Raw genomic sequence first — 15,477 nt, 5'->3', positions numbered from 1 at the left:
ATAAAGTTAGAAAGTAATTAGAATTGAATTTGACATAATGCGGAATTTAAAGAGATTTTATCATTCTACTAAAGCATGCAAAAATAAAACCTTAAAGAAATTGAAGTCCTATGCAAAAATAATTAGGTATTGCAATTTTTAGGATAATACTTTAATAGTTATTTATCGCATTGTATTGAAATTCTATGCAAAAATAATTAGGTATTGCATTTTTTAGGATAATACTTAAATAGTTATTTATCACATTGTATTATAGACAGCTTTCCGCGGATATTAAAATGAAAAAAAAAGAAAGCTGGTACCTATTAATTTTATGATTTTATTTGTAGAAAATAGTCTGTAATACGATGCTATAATTAATTTTTCAGTAAAGATGAGAACCGGTTAATCGGTTTCGAACCCATACTTGAAACTTTTTATAATACAATTTTAAAAATGAAGCTTACCTGTCCATTTGCGGAATCTATGTAGAATTTTGCTCTCTCTACATCACAGCCTGTAATTGCCTGAAAGAATGGTGCTATCATTTTAAAATCAAAACAATTATAGTTGTACTACTTGTCATCATGTATCAATTATCAGGGCTCGACAGCCGCGCATGAGCCTAAAATTTAAACCGGCTCGTGTGTAAAAAAAAAGATGGATTGTCTGTTTAGGAACAGGTTTAGACATCCAGTTGAATTTTAAAGTTATAATATGACGATTTCACAGAGGCTGACGCACAGCTGTCGATCCCTGATATTTATAGTCAATCAGCTTTTTTTTATTTTGACCAAACTTGAATACAACAACTTTTTAAAATCTTAAAATTTAATGTACTTCTATGTTTATAATTGTGATCAAATAAAAATTAATTTTCAGAAAGAATACAAAATTCTTTATAAATATCAGTTTTATAAATCCAAATGTAAATGGCAACTTTTTTTATACACTTAATATTTAATATGAAAATCACTTGTTAATATATAAACACAAATGCTACGCCTGATATATGATATAACCTATCTAGCACAAAGTCAAACTATGACTAACACAAAATATATATAAATATTGTTCTTCTTGACATTAACAAAATATTTGATCATTTTACAGCTTTATACCAATGGATATAGTATACGTGGATATATTGACAGGGGAAAATTGTCGTCCATTTAGTTGCTTTAATGGTCCTCATTTATTTGAAGGAGGGGAAGGAGTTAGGGTAAATGGGATGGGTTGGGTTTGTCGTTATTTTAGACACCTGCGAGCTTCACATTATCAGAGTACATGAAAATCTGGTGCAACATCCAAGTAATAATATATCCATTTTTATAGCTCTGTTAGTTCCTGTTATGGGAAGATAAGACTAAGAAGCAGGGAATGATATTCTTAGAATTTATTTAGTTGAAATATTTGGTAAACACTGGATATTGGGGGCTGCTTTGAAAGAGGAATTAAAAAGAAATTGGTTAAAAACAGATTACAAAAATACACAGTACTCCTGTATGACTTCGAAACCGATTACTTGCCGCTGGATAAGAACCGGTTCTTTCTCAGCCTAGCTGAAAAATCATTTATTGCATCATATTACAGAAAATGTTCCACGCATATTAAAATAAAAATAAAAATCATAAAATTAATACCAGTTTTGTTTGCCCGGGCCTTCATATTTTTCATGATGAAGTATTTTTATCCATAAGTTTAAATTAGAACAAAAATGTAAATTTGTTTCATATATGTATGTTTAAAAGGAAATACTTCATTAAATGAATAATATCTAAATTCTTATTAACATAATTTCTAATAGGAAAGAATTATTTTGAAATAGGTAGATAAAAGATGATGAATAAAAAGTGTACTCTTGTCACTTTTAAACTAGTGTAGGTAGTTACTATCAATCTATAGCACGTCCGTATGTCCGTTATAAAAACATTAGACAATCAGGCAAACATATGCCAATAATTTTTTTTAGCTTTTTTCAATGCGCTAATGGATACTAGTATAGGTATAGAATATACGTAGATATTATGACAGGAAAAAAATTTACGACAATTTAGGTTGCTAACATGGAACTGTTTTATTGTTCAATTTATTCATCCAAGTGGAGGCAAGGGGATGAGAAAAAGGGGTAGAGGGGGGGATACTTATTTTAGCCAGCTACAAGTTTCACATTTTTAGAGTACATGCAAATCTGGTGTAAGATCCAAGCAATAATAAATCTATTTTCACAACGATCAATGTTAACATTTTATTCTTGTAAAATCTTTAAAATGAATCATCTTAACAACCGGTTAAAATCAAAGTTATGCAATTTTCAATGTAATCTCAGAATTTTTAGCAGCAAAGTTAATCTATAACAAATATAAATGGTCGTTTTTATGTGTTATGTTGATGGAAGGAAATGCAAATAAGTCTAGAAATTTAATAAAACTGGTTACATTATCAGTAATATTATGTTGTAGGTATAACAGAATACTGCTCTTTAAAAAAAAAAAATTAGCTTAATATTGCAATACAGACATTCGAGGACCTCAGCTTTTGGGTTATGTCAGAGTAAAGAAACCTGGGACTGGTTTCTGAACTGCAACGCCAACATGACCCAGGTTCTTAATATAAACATGCTCAATATAACAAGTGAAGGTAGTTGTTAAGCAAAATAAAAACTTATTGTATAAAAAAACGTCAAAAATAAAAAAAACATTAAATTTCGAAACCGATTTTTGTCCGTTGAATTAGAAACGACTCTAATCCATACTGAAAAATTATTAATCATATTGTATTTAGACAATTTTCCAAAGATATTAAGATAAAAATCATAATATTAATACCAGTTTTGTTTATATTTATATGAGCGGATAGCTATCTATAATACGATGTGAAAAATAATATTAAAATCTTAGCATAACAGAACTTTCTTTTAGAAACTTCACACTTATTGATAAAATTTAACAGTTTTGCAATGTTTTCTATTGAGGTAGAAACTAAATGATAAATGATAAATGGGTTAAGCTACATTTATATAGCATATATTTGAAATAAATTCAATTTTCTACCACGTAGTTTTTAAGATATCAAGACTTAAAAATTGTCTTTTTGTGATACATGCAATTTAAAAAGACGATTTTCAAGTCTTGATATTTTAAAAACTACGTGGTAGAAAATTTAAATTCTTTCAAATATATGCCATTTAAATGTAGTTGAACCATTTAACCAGGATAAAATATGCGGTTCGCTAAATTAAGTTCAAATGCATTTCGTGAAACTACCCCTTTAAACTAACACTAGTTAATCATGTTCTCTAAACCACTTTTATCGATAAGTATACAATTATTGACTACTAGATATTCATAGCTTATTTTTCCTTTATCACAATGATATCAAAATGATAAAAAATAAATACTAAGTTATTATATTAATTTCCTAAAGGCTATTATCTTTTCTTTATTATTTTATGATTTAAGACTTGAATCAATGAATACCCTTAAAGTTCTATATAAACTGTTCATTTAAATTTAAAATAATCTTACTATTCTTGTCTTGAAGTGTTTATTTATGTTTCTTAAATGAAAGGGATATTTCAATTGCGACAAAAAATAACAAATATTTTTTTGGAAATTTGCTTACTTTAGCAAGAAAAACAGGTCATTACTTAATTGTTTTAACAGAATATCATTATATAACAGCTAAATTTTCTCATCAATTTCAAATATTGTAGATTGCAGGATTATTAAAATTATGAAAAGCAACGTATCAAAAAAAAAAACAATTTCCACGAATATTAAAATAAAATCTTATAATCAATCCTACCAGTTTTGTTAGACCCGGTAACTATTTGTGTAAATTGTCTGTAATACGATGCCTTGAATAATTTTTCAGTATGGCTGAGAACTGATTCTAATCCAGCGAATATTAATCGGTTTCGAAGCCATACCTTGCTAGGATTTTACCTGAAATTCTGCTATAACTGAATCATCTGACATTTTAATAAATAAATATTATGTATCTGAAATACAAATACAATATCAAAATTTTCACTGTACACAAATTTTTGTTAACTAAATGCAGGTTTTAGGGATATTTTCTAATTTATAAGACTTTAAACATAGGAAACAAATAGATTTCATATATATTCCAGTATGGCTTCAAAATTGATTTATATCCGCTGGATTAGAACCAGTTCTCAGCCATACTGAAAAATGTTTGTAGCATCGTATTACAGATAATTATTCAAAAATATTTAAAATAAAAAATATTAAACTAAAACCAGTTTTGTTGGTTCAAGGGGGCCAAAGGCTATCAAAAATGTTTTTAATTTCAGGATTTTCCTTTCAATATTCGTGGAAAATTGTCTGTAATACTATGTTATACATAATTTTTCAGTATGGCTGAGAACCGATTTTAATCCAGCGGATGTTAATCGGTTTCGAGGCTATACTGGAAAATTTTTTTAAAAACGTATGTTTCAAGTCTAATATAATAGTTTTTTCTTAAATTAATATATTAACAATTTAATTATATTATCACATTAAAACATGATATTATTAAATTAACATAAATTATAATATTTCAAAATAATCTTTTTGGTTTATATTAGTTGTACTACATAAGTATTAATATAATTTCTATATTGGTTGGAAAAAACTTAAATGACTGAACGTTTCTGTCAAGTTTCTGCTTTGAGGAACAAATAATTAGAATTTGCTTTCTCCTGTAGCTTTCCTTTTCTTTATTATGCAATTTCATTGATTTTAAATATTTTCTATGTTCTACTAGAACCATCCATTTCATGTTAAAATTATTAGAATTATAAAAATAAGGATATGTTTCAAATGGATATATTAATACTTGGATTTTAATGTCAGCAAGTTTAATGAAACTTGCAGCGGACTAAAATAACGATTCGCCCTTTTACCCCATTCCCTCCCCTCTTACTGGATGAACGAACTGACCACTAAAGAAGTTCCATGTTAGCAAGCTAAATTGACGACAATTTTTCTCCTGTCATAATATCCACCTATTCTACATCCGTTATGTTAAGCTTTAGCTAGGCAGTCAATCAACCCTTATTAAATTAATCTTTGTAAAATAATCTACCCTATTCAAATACAGTCTCTACGCAAAATACAGTTTCTCTTTGCGCCAGCAAACATAATAATTGCTTCCCCTCTTATAGACAAAAATATCCTGATTTAATGTTTGTTTGTTTTAAATTGATCATGAGATGGTGATAAGTTATTATCATTTTTTAATGTATAAATTAATATGACTATCAATTAAGGATAAAGGGATTTTTAAAAAGGCTTTTGTACGAGTTTATATACTATAATATAAAGTAGTAAAGTTTTTTTGCTAAGATCTCGGAAACTGGTAGTCCGAAATGATTGTACTTTTCAGATAGCTTTAGGTTTGGATTGTTTAATGCTATTTTCCTGACCCCTTACGCACTCCCCTAGAATCTAGGGGCTAGGCAACTAGCATATTTCTAGATCAGTCCCATTTTAATATAAAGAAAACATATTATCTGCCAACAAAAAAAAGAACAAAGTAGCGGATATTAATAGGATACTATACATCCTTTTTCAGTATGGCTGAGAACCGATTTTAATCTAGTGGACAATAAAAATTTAATGAAAGTGTCCCCAAAGTTGATAGGTCAACGGATAAGAATATAAAACTTTGTGGACTAGTGTAATAAACAGGTGAATGTCCCCTCCCTCCCTGGATGTAAAGTTAAACCTAGCAACTAAGATAGAGTTAGATAATTAGAAAAGTGTCCCAAAGTACAAATTCAAAACGTGATGCAAAATAGTGTTCACACATTGTACCAATTTATCTTAATTTTAAATAGCTAATATTACTAGGAATGGCAATCCGTCAAAATTTTGGACTGGATTCGGATTCTTACAGATTCCCGCGGATTCCGGATTCTTATTTTTGACGGATTCCGAATTCGGATTCCGGATTCTAACAATGTTTTAAAAGGCTTTTTTTTAAATTAAAAAAATTAAGTGCTACATGTGTCCTAAAAATTAATGTTCTTTCGAATCGAACCAGATTTAAAAGATATTATATATAATGATGATAATATTTGCCTTAAAAAAGGCGGAGTTTAAAGAAAAAACTCAAGACGCTAATTTTAGCCTACCAATTAAGAATCCGAATTAGCTCTTAAAAAACGGATTCCAGATTCGGATTACAAAATTGGCTAAAAATTGGCCGGATTCCGGATTCGGATTGCCAACCCTAAATATTACAGACTTCGCTGATTGGAACCGGTTCTCTGCCATTATTAAAAAATCATTATTGCATCGTTTTACAGACAACTTTCCACGAATACTTAAATGAAAATCATAACATTAATACCAGTTTTGTTATCAGGCACCGGCTCCTTTGGTTAAAATTTTTCATTTTAATATCCGTGGAAAGCTGTCTATAAAGTTTAGGGGATATTATTCGTCATTAAAAGAAAAGGAAATGTAATAATGACTACATTATAAGAGCACCACTCAAACTTTGTGGTTACATAACTTTGTTGTATATCAATCATACATATATAACAGAATGAAATCTTATGTAACTCAAGAACTCACAAGTGAGGAATCCAAATGGATATATTATTATTTGGATGTTGCACCAGATTTTCATGCACTCTTATAAATTGATACTGTCTAAATTAAAGATACCCCTTAACCTCCCCTCCTACTGGACGAACGAAATGAACAAGAAATAAGTTCCATGTTAGCAACCTAAATTTACGAAAAAAGGGAGAGGTAGGTTTCGGAAAATAAGTTAAAAACAGTAGTATAACGATAAAAATTTATGTTAACTTAAAAAAAATTGTCTATAGTTCTTTTCAATAAGAAATACACATATTTAGTGAATATTATCGTTCTACTACTATTTCTAAGCCTTAAATCACACACCTTTACGGATTTTACCCGAAACCTACCTCTCCCTTTTTCCCTGTCAATATATCCACGCATATCGTATATCCATTATAACATTACAAAATTTTAAAGCGAATTCGTAATTATTTGTTATTTTTGCATAATTTTAGTTGGGTTAATAATTAATTACCTAAGGATTTAGTAATTTAAATATCAAAATTTAAAATGTCATTAATCAATATTTGTGCTCTAAAGGAATGATTAGGTAAAAAATTAAAAATAAATAAATAAGTTTTAAATTATATGTATATATGATAATAAGGTAGGTACATTTAAACAGTACTAGTTATTTATCGCATTATATTATAGACAGCTTTCCGCGGATATAAAAAAAAATTATAAAACTGGTATTAATCATATTTATTAACATTCGTGGAAAATTGTCTATAATACGATAAAATAAATGATTTTTCAGTATGGCTGAAAACCGGTTCTAATCCAGAGGATATTAATCGGATTCGACGCCACACTGGAAATAAAATTAAACTAGATAATGCCTCTTTACCGGTATTATTTCTTTTGAAAGAAAAATATGCTTTGTTAATGTAAATTTTAAATTTAAGTTATTTTAACTATTACAGTCTTTAAAAAAAATGACAGGCTTACCTTTAAAAATAAGTTGAGAAAGTGATTAAATTTTGGGAATATTGCTATAAATAATACCTATCATAAATTAACCTATGTATTGTATATATCACATAAAACTTTCATCAATTAAGTTTATATTCATAAACTAATGATGAAAAAACAGTGTTATGACCACTTAAGGTTTTCCAATAGCAATATTGAAGCTCATGTTATCAGCAAATGCTCCCCACGCCACTCTGTTGTAACTGAACACACATATCCAAGATATAAAACCTGAAATTTAAGAAATTTATGTATTACATAGTATTAGTAGCTTTCCGCGGATAATTAAATGAAAAATTATGAGATCTAAGCCAGTTTAAGGCCCCGCCTGACGAAACTAGTATGAATCTTATGATCTATATTTTAATATTCGAGGAAAACTGTAATACATGATTTTTTAATGTGGCGGACAAATGGTGCTAATATAGCGGATATAATCGGTTTCGAAGCCATACTGGAAAAAATTAGAAATATGAATAAATGTAAAAGGTAAATCTTTAAAGGTTGATAGATCAGGAAATTAAGGGATAGGACAATTGAGATCACGCTAGGCTACAATTGAATCAAGACAAAAGTAAGTGCCGAGATCTGGGACCTATGTATGGTGAAATTAGACATAAAACCATGATTATTCCAGGTAAAACCAAAATATTTCAGCGGGATCTTTTTGAGAAAATTAGATTTGAAAATTTCAGGTTCAATTTTCACCCCCTAAGATTGCCGTAGAATCATGACAAGAAAAGCAAAGATTATTTATTTAGAATTTTGAACAACTTTGCTTTTATGAAGTCTTTCATAAAACTCTCTTATGATTTATTTAAGGCTGAATTTCTGTAACTTAGCAAAGCAACTGATAAAAATGGCCATTAATTAACTCCCTTCAGGAGTGGTTTTGTGAAGAACTTTATAAAAGCAAACTTGTCCAAAATTTAGAATTAATAATCTTTGCTTTTCTTGTCATGATTATGCGGCAACTCCTAGAGGGTGAAAATTGAACTTGAAATTTTCAAATCTAATTTTCTCAAAAAGATCCCGCTGAAATATTTTGGTTTTAACTGGAATCATTATGGTTTTATGTCTAATTTCACCATACATAGGTCCCAGAGCTCGGCACTTACTTTTATTTGATTCAATTGTAGCCTGGCGTGAGATAAAATGATGTATATCACAAATAAAACTACAGGTTTAAACTAAACTCATCCACATTTAAATAAGGTATCCAAAGTTTTTAAGACACTCAATGAGAGCAAGTGTTTATAAAACTTTGGGTACCAATTTGTTCCCCTTTTTCCCTTAGTTAAATCTATTTATGTTATTCACATTTTGGACAACAAATATTTTTTAGCCCCTAAAACAAGCATCAAAAATATCTTAGTGGTCCAGAAGCAGTATGAGGGGAAACCGCCATTATTATGAGCTAAAATGCAACATACCTATTGTCCATATTGCAGAGCCAATCCCGGACAAGATAACATATTTCTTAATCTTTTTCTGTCCTTCAAATTCTTCTCGTAAAAATCCTGAAATAAAAGATAATAGGTACAGTAGTGGATATATTATTACTTGGATGTTGCACCAAATTTTTATGTTCTCTGATAAAGTGATGCTCGCAGCTGGCTAAAATAACGACCCCCCCCTTTCCCCCCCCCTCCTACTGGTTGAACGATCTAAAAGATAAATGAGGTCCATATTAGCAAGCAAAATTGACGACAAATTTTCCTCTGTCATTATATCCACCTATATCCTGTATCCATTAATACAGCTTAAAATATTATGCTAGGTACTAAATGATACTTATTAGAAAATAATATGATATATTTAAAATTTTTCTTATTTTAAGAGCAAAAGCGTTACCTTCTCTGAAAAACCAAACAGCATTAACTAGCCAAGCAAAGGGTAAAAAGGCGAAACCAATCTGAAAATAAAAAAGTTCAAAATAACATATAAACAATGTATAAAAAGTTTAAAGAAAGAAAAAATATAGAATAAGCTTGACGCAAATACCCTATAATCACTAACAAACTTACTCATTCTGCAATATAAAAGTATTGGTTGACAAACTTGGACACTTATGATAAGAACCGACTAATCAAGATGTAATTAGAGTCTCCATAGTTTTAGAGTAAAAAAATAAGATGGTGTTTTTATAAAACTTTAAAGTACCAGCATAATTTTTAGTCGAATTGACTCCTCCCTCAATGAAAAACATAAGCTTTACATTACACAGGTAAAAATTACAGACTAACCGATGAGTGAGTAGCTACGCAGAACTCTAAAGGGATGAGACAACGGCCGATAAGTTGATGTACATCCCAAATGATGATACACAAAAATATTCTTCTGTACATAATAAATAGTCGTTTAAACGTTTGGACACTCAGCTTAAAGGACCAACCAATCAAAATTAAAGTCCCCAAAGTTGTTAAGACAACAACTAAGAAAACGTTATTAAAAACTTTGGGGACCCTAATGTCCCCTCTATCCCTGGTAGCTAAAATATTAAAATATAAAAAAAACTTACCACAAAATATTTGGTACAAAGATCCACCTTCATTTCATCGGAAACTTTCTTACTCTGAAGATCCATTTTGATGATCTGCAAAAAATTGTGTTGTATTATTTTTTTCCATAAATTATCTCTACAATTCATTTTACAATTTACATAATAATTTAAATAATACATTTTGACAAGATTTTAATTTTAAATGAACAAATTGCATTAAATAAGCTTGCATAAATAAATAATAATTGACTATGACTGCATATAGGGTGGGTTAAAGTGACTATTTGCTATTTTATAGCTGACTGATCTATACCCCGCGTCATGATTAAAGACGTTAAAAATGGTTCCTACTGCTACTATTTCTAACTTTCATAGTTAGGTGAATGCCTTGTTTTAAAACAGGCGCAAATTATTACCATGCACACCAATATCAAAGACAACCAGTTATCAGATTCAAGAACTTTGATTAGAAGTCTTATTAAGATAATTTTTGCCGGTTTAAGATTTAGGCATTCCTTTAAAATAGTGCAAACGACATGACATGTATAACATTCTTGACCATTTGTCCAAGATGCCATCCGACCGAAACAAGCATATGCATTTCTCAGGCTAGTAGAGAACGACTTGTAAGCCCCACCTAATATTATAAATTAGGATACTGCAATAGAACTAATTTCACTATTATAGTGTATAAATTTAGGATAATAATTGCATACTGTTAAAAATGTATTCCGATACATGAAACTTGTAATACATCTTTAATATTCTTCCCTATAATTGATGTAGAATAGCAACCTAAACTGTCGTCAATTTAGGTTGCTATTTCCCCTCTTATCTAATGGTTAGTTTGTTCATCCAGTATTAGGGGAGGGGATGTGGTAAAGGGGGAGGGAGAGATCGTTCTTTAAGCCCACTTCGTGTTTTACTTTATTAGAGAACATTATAATCTGGTGTAAGATCCAAGTAATAATAATAAATCCATTGTCCCTGTACATACATGCGATAAAATTCAGTTCAAAGAACTTTAATTAACAAACTTAAAAGTTTCTTAGATAGGACATACATTTTTTACAGTGTAGAGTACATAATAATAATAATAATAATATCAACAAAACAAATATAAATAACACATTAAATAACCAAAAATTAGTTTAAAATCTACTGTAACAAAATGTAAAAACTTGTGATATTAATAATTTTAATGGATTTATGAAAATGTACACATGTTCTTATGAAAAATGTTAAGCTTATTATTTTATTTTGTATCCAAATATTGAAAACCTAAAATAGTCTTTGGATAGAATATGACTCAATTTTTTTAAAGCTAGATTAGTTTTTTAATATTTCTAATTATTTAATAATTAAAAAAAACAAGGATAATTTTTTGTTTAAGTTGACTTATTTTTAGAAAGGGGAGAGCAAGGATGTCCAAGCTTTTTAAAAATATTTTTTTGGGGAAAGGGGTCATGTTCCCTAAAAAATTTAGGACACCTCCCATGATGTAGTGGAAAAGATTGCAGACGGCTTAAAGAATGAATTATTAAAGGTCATTAAACAGCCGCCAGTGGAAGTACGGACACATCTAGTTAACAAGTAACTGCACATTTAAAAGTCTTGCTTAATTTGGTACAATTGGGAGCTTCAATGCTTTGAAATGCATGACTATTTCTATGAGCAATAATTCAAAATTAAAATAAAGAGGACTATCCACGAACAAGAGCAAGTGATTCTAAGCATCTTCCAGCATTGGCCCATAGTATTTTTTTAGTAAATATACTAGGTTTATGTTTAATATTTGCTTTATCGACAAAAAAGTTAGGTTTCACCATGGTTTTATATGAAAAAAACTTTGAAATGTTAAGCATTGTTTGGTGCAATATCATCGAATGTTTTGATGAGTTCAAACTGTTGTTTAAAAGCTTTGACACAAAAGTATATTATTGTGATTAAAAATGTATATTTAGAAAAAGGTTTGGTAACTTGTAAACAGTTTTATTAATGTACTTTTGCAATTTACAGCATTTGATGCTTTTCTGCAGTGTTATTTTATTTTGTCCTTTGAACTCAACAAAGCATTTGATGATATTGCTTTAAAAGTTGCTTTACATTTCAAAGTTTTTTCATATAAAAACATGGTGAAACCTAACTTTTTATTCGATAAAGCAAATATTAAACATAAACCTAGTATATTCACTAAAAAATGCTATGCGTCAATGCTGGAAGATGCTTAGAATCACTTGCTCTGGTTCGTGGATAGTCCTCTTTTGTTTCCTTTGGCATTATAATGAATATTCTTTCAAGAGTATTGCTATTGTTATATGCTTAAAAAATTAATTAAACGATTATAGCAATCAATATACATAAAATTATTATATGTGTTTTTAACCTTTCAACTAGCTATTTAAAGTGCGGTACTAAAAAGTGATTTCTATTTCTAAACTAATATACTTAACTAAATAAATCTAAATATATACAATAATCTAACTAAGCTAAGCCTACTTTATAAACAATTTCAACTATTATTTACACATTTTAAGTAATTAAAACTGTTACATTTTCTCTAATCAATAACAAATTATAACTGTATTGGAAGATATTAATAAGGATTTTTTATTGGCTTACATAGCTTTTGGCTGGACTTTATTGTTTAGAATAAAAAGGGTGATTAACTCATATAACAGAAATTAATTTTTACGATCAAAAATAAAAACGCAAGGATGGATAACCAATTACAATTAATTATCAAAACAAAATTTAAAATTTTCCATAAGGATTCTGACTAAAATGTGACTGTGGGTATCTGAACTGGGAGTAACCGAACTGCGCCGCCGTTCCCCGCGTGTACAGAGTGTGTCCCATGTAGCTGGCGGCATTTGTTCCGGCCGCCGCGCTTCCAGCTGGCATGAAGAAGGCAAAAGGCGAGGCGCCAGCTAAACCTGCAGCCGCGCTTGCTCTACCGCCTGCAAGACCGGCTAGTCCAGCAGCTGAGGCGGTTCCTGGACGGGCGCCGGCTAGTCCTGTGCCGGCAAGGCCCTGTCGTTGCTAAAAAAATGAATTTTCATTAAAAGAATTTAAGTTTTTAGTGGCCAAATTTATTATATTAATCATCATTACATGAGGATTTTTAATTTTGTAAAGAAGCTACTCTAGAATTCGAAATATCCGTCTATAGCACTGAAAAATTTCAGGTAAACTCCGGCTCCTATTTAAGACAATACCTTTTTAGTGAAAAATCCCAAAAGCAATGAGCACCAATTATTGAATTAAAATGATTTGTTAGTCAAATAATAGTCAATATACAAAAATACATAGATAAACACCCTTTTCTTGACATCTTTTTTATGACCACTGAACATTTGCTTATTAACACATTTTTCTAAGTTTGCTTATCCATAATTTTTGTTTTAAACTGCCTAAAGACGTTATCATCCTTATTTTAGGATATTATTTAATGCCAACTTACTTGTTGTACGACAGATGCCCAGAATGCCGCGTTCTGCATGGCAACATTGGAGATGTTAGTGAAGTGCGGCATTGGTTGCGCAGGTGATGGGGTGGGGATACTTTTGTTCAATAGTCCTTTGTCGTACAGCAGACGTTTAGCTTCGTCACTCAGCACACCATAGGCTTCACCAATATCCTAAACAAGATGAATTTTATAAAAAAAAAAATTCTTCTATTTTAAGAAATAGCTACTGCACTCTTAGCATCTAATGGCTCTTTACTAAAATATGAATAGAATTATAGCTTAAATCCATCCTAACTGAAAATTAAATAACCAAAAACCTATGTGAGGAATACCTAAAATAGAGAACCGAATCAGTTCAGCAGTTATTGAGACCTTAATCTTAAGACAAAAACACTTTATTACTTTATATAATGGTAAAATTGTGAAGTTGCTAGGTACTTAATTTCATATATAATTACAAAGAACTCTTGGATTCCTTTCGATGAATATTATTAAACAAACTTACCTTAAACCTGCGTTCATGGTAGGCCTTCAACATTTCATGTTTGCTGGAGTGTCTGTCCGGATGATGTACCAGGGCTGCCTTGCGGTAGGCCTTCCTGATCTCCTCCTGGGAGCTGGTTTTTTCAACACCCAGCAGTTTGTAAAAGTCACAGTTCTTGTACTCATCGTATTTTCCTTTCACCTAAATAATAATAAATAATTTTTACCTATCCCAAACTCAAACATTCTAGCACTTGAGTTGAAAAAACGTAACCTAACTTTATTATTTAAATAAGTCTGGCATTTTTTATAGTTGTCATGTAAATTTTAATGATATAATTTCGGCTTGCCTTTATTTATTTACTTAATAAAATTGATGTTTAATAAATAAACTTTGAAAGAAAATATTCATTTGATGTGATTTTATTTTACAGTTTTTTTTAATCTTCATCCTTATATAAAAGTAACAGGTCGACTGACTGTCTGTGTTTACCAAAGGATCTTAGTGTCATGAGAAGGTTTATAACTGGTTTAGGGGAGGGTGCCACTATAATGTCAACCTTAGAAAAAATTACCCCTTATTTTTTTTTACTTTTATTTTAAAGTCGAATTGAAAGTGCCCCGCCCCTCAAGTGCCCCTAGGGGCAATTAGGTGAGAAGCCGCTAGTAATACATAAAAAATGATTCTCCATGTAAGCTTACCTGAGAGTAAAGCTGCCTGAATGAAGAGTTGCCACTCTCGTGACGTATAACAATTTCTGCATCTTTTAGAGCCTCTTCATACAGCTCCAAACTTAAGTAGGACTTGGATCTAAAATCAAATATTTTAATAATATTATCATTTTCTCACTTATATGATTTTAAAGAACTTTTGCTAAGGTATACTATAAAGGGCTAATTTCCATATTTTCTGACGGATTTTTCAAAGTTTTTTGTTAGCAAGCAATAGTTTTGAATCAAATAAGCTGAAGAACTCTTTAAAAAATGTCACCCTCAGTCATTTATTGACTATTCATAAATAAAAATTTAATTTTCTGTCATCACTATGTTATCCTATACTCCCTATTTTCTTTTAACACTTTGCTAGACAGCTTTCCGCGGATGATATTAAAATAAAATATTATATGTATGGGATTAAAAGTTTTGTTAGTCCGAGCCTTTAGCCCATCTGTGCTAACGAAACTGGTTATAATTTTATGATTTTCATGTTAATATTAGTAGAAAATTATCTATAATACGATACGATACATGATTTTTAACTATGGCTGTCAACCGGTTCTAATCCAACGGATATTAATCGGTTTTGAAGCCATACTGGAATAGTTATTTCTCGTATCGTATTATAAACGGCTTTCCGCGGATATAGAATGTACAATTATAAGATTAAGACTAGTTTTAATCTTATGATTGTACATTTCTATATTCGTAGAAAACTGGATATAATACGATGCTAGACATAGTTTTTT

General features: G+C 30.0%; 3 protein-coding genes across 7 annotated transcripts in view; all 3 read right to left on the bottom strand.

Annotated features, from left to right (window-relative positions):
- LOC145327052 (NSFL1 cofactor p47-like) overlaps positions 1–3,993 on the bottom strand; it is a 10,135-nt gene extending 6,142 nt beyond the window's left edge. For both annotated transcript variants that reach the window (XR_013882043.1, XM_080170569.1), the window contains exons 1-2: positions 3,927–3,993; positions 447–506 (exon numbers count right to left, since the gene is read on the bottom strand). Coding sequence is in view for 1 of the 2 variants with exons in the window: in XM_080170569.1 (XP_080026695.1) it covers positions 447–506; positions 3,927–3,959 (93 nt within the window). In the remaining variant the exon portion in view is untranslated. The remainder of the gene's footprint in view (positions 1–446; positions 507–3,926) is intronic.
- Positions 3,982–10,239, bottom strand: pen-2 (presenilin enhancer, gamma-secretase subunit). Of its 3 annotated transcripts, none has more exons than XR_013882044.1 (5): positions 10,078–10,239; positions 9,411–9,471; positions 8,990–9,076; positions 7,320–7,787; positions 3,982–7,208 (listed from the first exon to the last, which is right to left on the bottom strand). XR_013882044.1 is itself a non-coding variant. In XM_080170571.1 (4 exons), the coding sequence occupies exons 1-4, from the start codon at positions 10,237–10,239 to the stop codon at positions 7,690–7,692; spliced, it is 408 nt and encodes a 135-aa protein (XP_080026697.1). In that variant the 3' UTR covers positions 3,982–7,689. The 3 variants fall into 3 exon arrangements, 1 of the variants encoding a protein (XP_080026697.1); XR_013882045.1 differs by having other exon boundaries at positions 3,982–4,578; positions 7,533–7,787; XM_080170571.1 differs by having other exon boundaries at positions 3,982–7,787.
- The window catches only part of LOC145327046 (uncharacterized), a 27,242-nt gene continuing 21,916 nt past the window's right edge, over positions 10,152–15,477 (bottom strand). Inside the window, exons 27-31 of one of the 2 annotated variants that reach the window (XM_080170556.1) lie at positions 14,714–14,822; positions 14,034–14,213; positions 13,523–13,699; positions 11,123–13,101; positions 10,152–10,774 (exon numbers count right to left, since the gene is read on the bottom strand). In XM_080170556.1, coding sequence (XP_080026682.1) covers positions 12,814–13,101; positions 13,523–13,699; positions 14,034–14,213; positions 14,714–14,822 — 754 coding nt within the window. In that variant the 3' untranslated portion in view covers positions 10,152–10,774; positions 11,123–12,813. The remainder of the gene's footprint in view (positions 10,775–11,122; positions 13,102–13,522; positions 13,700–14,033; positions 14,214–14,713; positions 14,823–15,477) is intronic. The other variant, XM_080170557.1, reaches the window with a different exon arrangement.

The sequence above is a fragment of the Acartia tonsa genome, chromosome 8, assembly GCF_053477335.1.
Source record: "Acartia tonsa isolate MP-2025a chromosome 8, ASM5347733v1, whole genome shotgun sequence".
Taxonomy (NCBI): domain Eukaryota; kingdom Metazoa; phylum Arthropoda; class Copepoda; order Calanoida; family Acartiidae; genus Acartia; species Acartia tonsa.
The sequence above is the reverse complement of the archived record's forward strand: the minus strand, read 5'-3'. Positions and strand labels throughout refer to the sequence as shown.

Coding starts and splice junctions, on each gene's coding strand:
- pen-2 (XM_080170571.1), bottom strand. CDS start 10,239: ATGTATTATTTAAATTATTATGTAAATTGTAAAATGAATTGTAGAGAT. Junction 9,472..10,077: donor TTTGTACCAAATATTTTGTG/GTAAGTTTTTTT, acceptor TTTTATTTTCAG/ATTGGTTTCGCCTTTTTACC. Junction 9,077..9,410: donor TGTTTGGTTTTTCAGAGAAG/GTAACGCTTTTG, acceptor CTTTTATTTCAG/GATTTTTACGAGAAGAATTT.